Source organism: Ooceraea biroi, chromosome 5 (assembly GCF_003672135.1).
Source record: "Ooceraea biroi isolate clonal line C1 chromosome 5, Obir_v5.4, whole genome shotgun sequence".
Lineage (NCBI taxonomy): Eukaryota > Metazoa > Arthropoda > Insecta > Hymenoptera > Formicidae > Ooceraea > Ooceraea biroi.
In genome coordinates this window covers 6,355,867-6,366,594 of record NC_039510.1, presented here as the reverse complement: position 1 = coordinate 6,366,594, position 10,728 = coordinate 6,355,867, and the positions used below count along the sequence as shown (strand labels likewise).

Here is a 10,728-nt window from a genome sequence, read left to right as displayed (position 1 = left end):
ACTCTTTTATCATATCGATGTGATTAGTCAACTGTAAAGTTCGAGTGTCGAAAGTGCCAAAGGTGTAACTATACAAATATCATATGCACGTGTACATAAAGCTTATATCAGAATGCACATTAAAGATCGCATCTCGACCAATCACGAGAAAGTAATCTTAGCTTGCAATATCCTGATTGGTCACATTCTAATCTGCAATTTACGACATTAATTCGTAATTTATGTAAACAAAGAAATCTCTTTATTAAAAATTCCATTATTTATTTCTCGTTCAAAAGGTGAAGCATAACGAAATCGGACGATTAAGTGCAATCTAAAAGTACGTCTTTATTTTTAATTAAATTAAATTAAATCAAAACTAATCTTATATAACATATAATTTATGTTATAACTTTTTAAAGTTAGCATCGCGTGGTATCACCATTCGGCATGCGCTGACATCATCGCGCGTGGTGCAGTGTTGGCACAACGCGAGCGACGCGAGCATGCGCGAGGTTAATGAGGTTAATTTCGTCGCACGATCTATCTGTATATATAGATGGGAAACAGGTGTCGACGATTGTCACGCAGGATCGTATAGAGGGCCGGGAACGTCGAGACAACGGGACAGGCGGCGCCACATGGCCACCATGGCCCTCGGTAGCTCTTGTTGCTCTCGTTCCCAGGCGGAATTATCATAGCCCGTAGCTGTTTTCTGTTGTGTTTTTGGGGCCGCGTTCGTATCGTCGTGAGACATGCCGTCGCGATAAACGGAGCCACGGGGGAACGGACACAGCCGGGTGCGTGCGCGAGTGCCGTGTGTGGCCTGGGACGGGATCGTGCATCTTATCCCGACGCGCATTGTTCGCTGTGCGCTGATCGCGACGCGTGCAGGCAGGTGTAATTTAATAAGCGCAGGCTGGGGTGGCAGGCTGGCGGCTGGCTGGCGATTTAACAGGATATCGATTTGTCTGGTGGCGGCGAGCCAGTGCCGCCGCCGCTGCACTGTTGTGCCGCCACCGCCACCGCCGCCGCCGCCGCCGCCACCACCGCTGCCGCCGCCGCCGCTGTCGCCGCTGCTGCTGCTGTTTGAGCACGCACAGGCACGCAGCGCGCACAGCACACCGCGTACGTCAGGCCGTCGGGCGTTACGGGGACAGTCATGGACGTCGATATTTTTGGGGCACAGCGATGGTCGGCTGTGCCGTGTGCGTGCGCGACCGCGTGCCCGATGGGCGACGAGATGTGACGCGAGACGGCCGCCCCGGCGGATTGTTCCGTTCGTTTCGTTACGTACATCGTAGGGAGGTGCACGGCGGCGTGCGACGAGAGGATAGGACAGAAGCGTACCACGGTGAGTGACGGTCCAGGTTCCAGGAGTTTTTCGAGTTTCCAGCGATCGACGTGGGGATACCCACGTACGCGAGGTTGATCCAACGCCGTGCCAACGTGCGTGTTGTAGCAGTAGCACGCTCTTGCGTCGAGACGCGCCGGAGCACGATTGAGGTGCGCGAGGGGCGCGTGGGTAACGACCGCGGGCAACGTTCCTAAGCGACGATGGAGGCGAACGGAGGCGCGGGGATACCCGCCGGGGCCGTGGCCTGTCCCGTCTGCACTCTGTATCTGCGCGAGGGCATCAGTCTGCAGAAGCACCTGGACACTCATCCCAAGGAACAGGTTATAGAGGCGCTCATCAAGGCCAGTGCAGGTTCCTCGTTGCAGCAGCAACAGCAGCAGCAGCAACAGCAACAAGCCATCGCACCAGTGCCGCTGCCAGCGGTAACGACACCGCATGCGATATCAGCGTCGCTACCCCTGCAGGCTGCACCGCAGGCCCCTGCGTCCATTCAAACGTCACAGTCATCGGTCCAAGTAACGCAGAATCACGCGACCATCAGTACGCACACGCCGTATCCCATCGGGCCGATCTTCGAGTGCCCGCCCATGATGCCGCCGCAGTTCACGTCGTTCAGTTATCAGCAGTTTGTGAACAATGGGACCATGATGATACCGGCGCCGCAGTACGCGATGGCGCCGCAAGCCAACCAGATGATGCAGATGCTGTATAATCCATACGGTATGTACCAGCAGCAACAGATACCCACCGTCCAAATGATCTCACCAGTTACAGCTATCCCTGGCGCCTCGAGAATTCGACCGGTGGCAGTGAACGTGGCGACTGCCGAGAGCAACGGCAGGACCACCCTGGCCGTTTCCCCGAGCAGCCCCGAGCCGAAGCAAATCCTGCCGGAGATCCTGTCGGAGGCCGAGCCCGAGACCGAGCCCGAGACCGGACAGGTCTCGGCCGTGCTGCAAAACGAGGACACGTCCGTCAGGCGGGACGAGGGCAACGATAGCGCGCTACAGATCGATCATCGAGTGCAGCAGGACACGCGGGGTACCACGCCTGTCGACGAGAGCACCGCGCAGCACGAGTACAACGGCATTCCTAGATCCATCACGATCACGTGCGCCATAAACAACCCCGACGACGACAAAGTAGAAAGAGTGTTGCCGGACATGGAGGACGAGGACGAGCTAATGAACGATATCGCAACGGTAGACCTGCGGTGTAAGTCCACCACGTACGAGCAGTCGGAGACGCAGCAGTTCTCGCAACAGGTTCAGGAAGACGACTACGCGAGCGTGGCCCTGCCCAGTAAGAAGAGTGGCATGACGGGCGACGTTGACGAAGTTATGGTTTGCGAAAATGGTACGGAAAAGACGAGCGATGAGAGACCCGCGAGTCACAACAGCGTCGACTGCAACGTCGCGCCGTCGCAGGATCTGGTGGCGGTGGACGATCCGAAAGAGCCAACCCAGCCCGAACTCAACTCGGTGGAGAAGCTGAAGAATTTCTTGTCCATCGTGGACATGCAGTTTAACGCTTCGCAGAAGGAAGGTAGCGCGCAGAACAATCAGGCGGAGAAATTGAGTGCTAAGGAGAAACCGTCGATAGACAGAGAGGAGAGCGTGATCCACAACACCGTCGTCACGATTCCGGGTTCCCATGAGAAGGATCATATACTGCCCGACATGCAAGAGCCCGAGAACAACTCATGGTATCCTTATCTGGATGATGAGTTGAGAAGATTGGACAAGTCTTGTCATTATTTGTGCAATACGGAATGCTCGAAAATGGACGACGAGTTGAAACGGCTGGAGAAGAGCCTCCATAATTTCTACAAGAACAACAAGCACAGCTTTTCAGCACCGCCGTCTCCCGTCACGAGGAAGAAGCGTCGTAGGACGTTGCGCCATGGCGCACGATCTGAATTCGGATCGCGTGAAAATCTCAGCACATATCATCATCGTGCCGGTTTCGACGACGCGACAATCACGCATGACGACGATGACGAGGACGAGGATGACGATGACGATATGGATGACGATGAGAAGACCGATAAGGAAGATAATTTTGATGAAGCAGATATGGAGATTGAAGAGATTCCCAGTCCGCACACACCCTTCGCGAGATACGGCTGCGACAACGCGGACGGTAACACGAGATCGCACACCCCATTGTCCGCAATCAGCGGCATCTCTGTGCTAAGGGTCAGGAAGGATCTCAGCAAACCCTGCTCACCCAGATCCGTGCGTTCGTTTCATCACGTGGACAGTGATAGCATAAGTCAAGACGAGGATAGTAATGGTGTAGATAATAATATTATAGATAGTTCGATGGAAAAGGATCCGATCGATTGTTCCCACATTGACGAGGAGATAAAGACTGATCAACAACAACAGCAAGAAAAGCGTGCGAGCGCATGTGAAAGCAAAAGTCAGGACAAGAGTCAGGAGCCGAGTAGCTCTACCGCGTCGCACGGTCATCATCAGTCGGTGATAACCGAGCACATTAGTTCATTCCCTGTGATTCACTCGCAGCAATCTGCCTCGACGCACGTCGAGCCACGTCCCGTGACGACGAGCACCAAGACACAAAATCTCCTGAATTTGCCCGAGTCGAGCAGACCCACGACCAGCGCCGAGTCCAAGAGCTACCACTCTTCTGCCAAGTCGTCGAAGCAATCGACGGAGCTGCTCAATATAAACGAGGATGCTCATGCTGGACCGATGAATGTCTTCGAGTTCGATGGACTACAAATATTAGTTCCTAGTACATTTATAAGTGACTCGTCCCAGAAAGCGGTGAGTGCGACTAGCCAGCAATCTATGGCGAGTAGCGAGGGTGCAATAGGTGCCGACGAAGAGGTGAAGAGTATTAATATGCGCGCTGACGAGACCATGCCACCCAGAGGTGAATTGTCGGAACAAGAAAGCAATGGATGTACAGAGCCGTCTGCATGGCAGGTTTGTTTAATATTATCTGTACATATGAGCTTTACTTCTTTTCGAATATTTTTTGTTTTGGTTTTTATAATGTATGAAAAACAATTAAGTCATCATAATTAGCATTTGCAATTATCTTTCATAAATGCAAATCCAAAATTCATTTACCTTCACAAGAATTAACATATTATTTCAATATTTTGGCTTGTAACTGTGTTTGCAGATTTTTATCAGTTTTATTGTTCTTATACATCATATTTAAATGTTACTTTTATGTAACCATTATTGTATAAGTTTTTTTATTCTTTCTTAGCGAAAGCTGAAATAAACTTTGATAAGTTTTTTATTCTTTTTAAAAATTTTATTAATAACATATTCTATAATATATCGTGCATGCGTTAATTAATTTACTGCAAATTCATTCAAAAAAAGTTATATCAGCTAGATAACTGTGATAAATCTAAACAATCTGACAGATATAAAAATCCCTTACTATAATCATTTTATACAAACTTATGTAGAAAAATATTAGAAGCGCAAAAATACTATACTATATACTATATACAAAAGGACCAGATCTAGAAACCTATACATACATGTTAATAGTTTTTCACTACTAATTACATTAATAGTAGAAAACTATTGGAACAAAAGAATAAAAAATTGTTGCATGGTATGTATATTTACTCATCTCATTATGTATAATTTTTTAAATTAAATTATGCTTTAATAAAATACTTTCTTCTTAAAATAATTTCCTGTAAAATATGTTTCTGTACAATCTGTTTTTCTCATAGCTCTACATGGGTCAAGAATCTTCACGTATGTCTACCTCTTACGATCTGTTGGCACGTGAGAGCTGGGAGGAATCGGAGGGATCCGATAATGAGATCAGCGGGCCATTATTGGACAGCAGATCGTTAGCCACGCACTTCACATCGAGCTTGTTCCTGGATCGGGATCGCAAGACACCGACCAAACGGACGTTCAAGTGTTCCCATTGTAATGAGGTGTTTGATTGCCCGAAGGAGCGCAGAGTTCATAGTACAACGATGCACAAGGAAGCAATGGCTAGCAGCAGCAGAGACCACATGGATCAGCCGGAAGTGAAGGATATCAAGCTACTAGATAATCGTGTTAACATGTTCGATGATATATTTATGCCGGGTCTGCAACAAATATACCATCATCAGCAACCGTTACTGCACCAGTTACAGCCGCCGTCGCAGCCATCGGACGGGCTGACGAAGGCCGAGGCCGATCAGAAGATCGGCGAGAACCTGGCGATTCCGCTGAACATCGAGGTGATCTGCTCGATATGCAATCAACGGTTCAACAGCGAAAAGTCCCTGCAGGTGCATCACCGGCGCATGCACATAGCCGAGGTGAATAAACGCATTCGCGAAACCGCCAAGTGCCAGATATGCGACGAGGAGTTCCCATCGGTGGTGTTGTTCAACTCGCATCTGAAGATACATCCGTTGGAGTGCGCTCAGTGCGGCAAATACTTCTACCGCAAGCAGAACTTCAAGCTTCACATGAAGCGGCACCTGGGCATCAAGCCGTTCCCCTGCACCGTGTGCGACAAGGCATTTCTCACCAAGCAGAAGCTGGAGGAGCACACGAACGGGCACACCGGCAAGGCGCCGGTGAAGTGCAGTCTGTGCAACGAGACCTTCCGCAGGTACTCGAATCTGACGCAGCACAAGAACCGGCATCACCTCAACATCAAGAAGAAGCTCAAGGATTACATATGCCATTGCGGCGAGGTGTTCCACACGAAGAAGAAGCTCGCCTGGCACAAGGAGACGCACGACGAGAAGCCGAAGGCGTGCTCGTACTGCAACGAGCGTTTCATCCACATGGCCAGCCTGACGCGCCACATGCGCCGGGCCCATAACCGCCGGTTCGTTCCCGACGCGCAGCGCGAGAACGAGAACGTCGAGTGCCCCGTGTGCAAGTGCATCTACTTGCGTTCGTCGCTGGCGGTGCACATGCGCGTGCACAACGGCGAGCGGCCGTACGAGTGCCAGGTCTGCTCCAAGGCGTTCAGTACCAAGTGGAACCTGCAGCTGCACAAGTGGACGCACGCGGCACGCAGCACCAAGCCGTTCAAGTGCAATCAGTGCAGCGCGGCGTTCTATCGTCACAGCGATTACACCGCCCACATGAACTCGCATCGTAACGTGCGGCCGTACACGTGCAACTATTGCGGCGCGCAGTTCATACGCAAGTACAACTGTCTGCGGCACGTGAAGGAGCACGAGGAGAACAAGGCGTACACGTGCGACGTGTGCAACAAGACCTTCCATCGCTCGTACTATCTCAAGGAACACTTGCGAGTGCACTCGGGCGCGCGGCCATACACGTGCCACATCTGCGGCAAGTCCAGCGGCACCAAGTCCAATCACAACAAGCACGTGCGGATCCATCACGCGCGCGAGCCTGTAAATACCGAGAACTAAACGAGGAGAAGAGCCTTGCGTTAGGACCTGTTACTTATGTGTTTGTTTGTTGTACGTGCTTTCGTCGCGGTGGTTCGTGATGGAGTAGGACGATTCTCTGCGACGGCATCTCTTCGGCGGCGCTGCGCGTAGAATGCGCAGCGAATCGTAGCAGACATCCGAGGAACCGGGACTACGCTCCTTCTGCCTCGAGCAGATATCTCGAAGTCGGCATGTGATCTTGCCGAGTTCACCTCTCTCGACGCTGCAGACACTCATGTGCCTACAGCGCGCTCGGAAAGTAAGCTCACCGAATAGCGGTCGCGGCACGGTGACAGTCCCTGCTTCGCTGAACGCTAACTCGATTCGGTCCGAATTACGTAGGACAGCTGTAACTGCTTAGGGTGATTTGTGTGCTGTCCTTTTTTTTAAATTGTAGATTAATATTAATTATAATGCACGTTGCAACTCCGAAAAAATTTAGAGATTCCTTAGCGCTGAATCGACGAATGATAGTGCAAGTGGCCGTCGATGTTCCATGTCGCGCTCAATCGGAGTACGCTTGATATTCGGAGGACATATAGCGAATATATTCGTGGCATGTACCCGCGTGCATGCGCCAATAACGATGACAGAACTAAGTAACGGTATCCGAGTGCTGAGTCTGAAGCGCTGGGTCTACTGTTAAGATTTTTACGTTATATACGCGTCGCACATTTTTAATATTATTATGCTAAAAACAAAGTATATGAATCTTTTATATATCCGAAAGTGTCTTATGATAGCACTTAAAGCATTGCCATATATAGAATAACTCGAAGGCATCGTTAACTTTGCCATCCGTGTGGTTTAATCCTAGATAAGTAACTTCATCTTATCGAAGGTTTTCTTTCTTTTTTTAAATTGAATCCCTATTGAGTTGCTGTTATATCATTAGTTTTCTCGTTAACGACTGCAAAGTATTTTTATTTTCGTGAAATTGCTTAACACGTCATTTCGTATGTGTAAACTATACATTTAAACTGCATTAAAATGTGATTTTAGTTTTACTTGAGTTAGCACTTTAATTCTTAGATACCTAAGCGTTTGAGTTTGACGAGAGAGCTCGGACAAGCTCCATATAAAACTTTTTTGTTTTTTTTTATAACGATTAAGTACAAAAATATATTTCAAATAAATTTCGTATTTATTAATATTTATGCTTTTTATCTCTTCCTTTTTAAGGTATCAAATTATAAATGTGCATGTGCTAATATATGAATGAAATTGTGAAGAAAATTGTTGACATGAGATATCTAAACGATCTATTTGGCGTAGGTATCTAAGAATTAAGCACTATAATAAATTGTTTATATTTATATTATCAAGAAATCTTGATTGTACGGGGTTGGGATTTTATTATGTTACATGTTACTTTTTGAATATTTGCGTATTGTGTAGGTCCAGTGACTTGAGACTTTAATTATATCCAAGATAATGACAAATTTTAACGAGGATTATCTATTATAATCTATGTCACAAAGACTCTCCAGTAATTCCTGCGGTGGAAAGGCTGCGCAATGAAGGAACACGTTTGCCAACTAATAGTATAATTAATTATAAAGGTAATTAATCTTCAATAAAAAATACTTAAAGAGGTATGCGCGGAGCACTTTTATGTGTTTCGATGTGAGGTTGTAAAGAAATTTATTTGACATCTGTTTTACGTGGGAGGTGCGTGCAAGTCTAGTGTGTTGGGCGTCGTTCGCCCAACGTAGACTCAACATAGGTAATGGGACGGCTCCTATCGAATTGCGTTCAATTTTAAACGCAAGGGCCTACAAATTAATATCATTATCGACTATCACATAATAGTTACGGATCTTAGTTGTTATTCTTCTATATTTATATATTTTGCAATGCATATAAGGCCGTATTTTATTGGTTACTATAATTCCAAGACTGATCGGTGTTGGTTCTTCGCATATTGCTCTCTAATATAAATCAAAATAGTTGCACATTTACCTGTTTTAGTCTAATATCGGCGCTTCCGTTCGCGTGATGTGATACGCTGTATGTCATTACTTCTGGAAGAGAAACAAAAGGATGTAAATCCAATCATCTTTTCTTTTACAAAGAAATCAAGGATCCAAGACTCTCTCTGTCTTCTCATCAAAAATACAAATAAAAAATCAAGGAATTATAAAAAAAATATTTCTTCTATATCACACATAGAATAATCTTTTGAATAATTGTTTTGGAGATGTTTTATGTAGAATATACATTGATTATTTATAAAACTGGATCCCTTTATTGTAAGATACAAATCGATAATGGATTTACTACCTTCTGATACTCACTGTATTTCTCAAGCATAAACATGTCACATGTACCAAGTCATATGCCGCTTGCAACAAACAATCAGACGAATGTCTTGTAATACAGATGACATTGTTAACTTAGGTAAATGTACGTGTAACTCGTTAGTGCGAAAAGCGGAAATGCCCAATGAGTTAATTGTAAGATATTATCGTCGAGCTTTTTGTTGTTTTGCTGTAAGGGAAGCAATATCGAATAGAGGATATAAAGCTGTCTGAAATACCGTACTTGTTATCGTGCGATCGTTTGGTTGAGCTTGTGTGAAACAAATTGCGTGCTAAAAAACGAGTACCAATTATGAATTTTAGGACTGGCGACCAATGAGAAGCTAGCTAGTAAATGTAATAAAAAGCACAAACTTGGAAGAGAGAGTCCGTTCGATGAATAATTTGGCAACAATTCTACGAGAATTTTTTAAGGATGTTAAATGTGACACAGTTTGTGAAAATCGCGCTACACACGACTACATGAAATTTGCCTAGAAGATATTAACCCTTTGTGCTCGAAACGTACATCGTCCGACATTATTAGATATCTCGTAGTAGAGGAAACGTGCATTTTTACTTTTGTTATCCTTAAAATCGTTGAACTCGTAAAATTCTCACTGCTCAGCTAAGATTACAACTTGTTGACGATTAAGATAGGAAGAGTATATAAATAATCGAGGGAAAAAATTATACATACACTATAGAAAAAAAAAGTTGTGAGAGGTATTAAATTTTGTGCACAGAAGGTATCTCGCTAGCTCTAGAAGATATAGGGTGCGTTCGGGGAGACGCTATCAGCGCTAGTAGCGCTGAAAATCTATAGTATACGTGACATGACTATAGAGTTTTAGCGCTGATAGTGAGCTCCCCGAACACAGCCATAGACTGTGCACCGATAAGAACAATCACACGTTGAAAACAAGTGCGAGTGTGACGTGATAAAACGAGGAGAGCGTCTGCCGAGTGATGTGTGTAAATACGCGAATCATTAAGTAGATAGAGAATATCGATGTCGTGTTCACAGCAAGCCGAAATCTATCCCTAAAGTGTCACTTGCACGTTTCGCAGAATTCTCTTTCGGCGTGTCTACTGCTACCCTCTCATCTGGTACTCCCGTCCCTCGACGATATTCAAGCGCAAAGGGCTAAATTATCTTCCTTTTGATTCTACAATGTGCACGCGGAATGTATTGACGATATTTCTGTGATTGATGTTTTTATTGATGTATGTAGTTTGATTGATTCTGTGTAAATCGTAATGATTTTTGCATCCATAAAATCCGGCATACCGTCAAGCAAACTCGAACTTCTCAGACAACCCAGTGAAGAGGATTTGATGATATGTGATGGAAATTCCAGGTAGCTTGCGGAACCCACCTGTAACCAACATCGACGTCCAAATGTGCAATTGTTTAGTTAAAACGACATACGTATTCGTAACCGAGTGCTGTTGTAAATAATGTAAATATGTACATTAGTTCTATTTTATAATAGGGCCAATGAATTGATTTGACACAATTAAGTATCATGAATGAATATATATATATACTTGATCTACGTTATAAGCAGATAAAGATAGGGTAATATTATCATTAAAAAGAAAAAAAAACAATAAATCAACATATGTACACCTTAATAAAATTTTATGTATTGAGGTACGTTTTTAAATAA

The 10,728-nt window shown here is 45.6% G+C and overlaps 1 protein-coding gene across 1 annotated transcript; it reads left to right on the top strand.

Moving 5' to 3' along the window:
- Nucleotides 1-1,536: 1,536 nt before the first annotated feature.
- Nucleotides 1,537-10,715, top strand: LOC105287518. The gene is made up of 2 exons (XM_020034334.2): nt 1,537-4,290; nt 5,067-10,715. The coding sequence occupies exons 1-2, from the start codon at nt 1,537-1,539 to the stop codon at nt 6,732-6,734; spliced, it is 4,422 nt and encodes a 1,473-aa protein (XP_019889893.2). The 3' UTR covers nt 6,735-10,715.
- The last annotated feature ends 13 nt before the right edge of the window (nt 10,716-10,728 follow it).

What these genes read in the sequence shown, in the direction of transcription:
- LOC105287518 (XM_020034334.2), top strand. Translation starts at nt 1,537, where the DNA reads ATGGAGGCGAACGGAGGCGCGGGGATACCCGCCGGGGCCGTGGCCTGT. An exon ending in CAGAGCCGTCTGCATGGCAG is followed by an intron (nt 4,291 to 5,066) that starts GTTTGTTTAATA and finishes TTTTTCTCATAG; the next exon opens with CTCTACATGGGTCAAGAATC.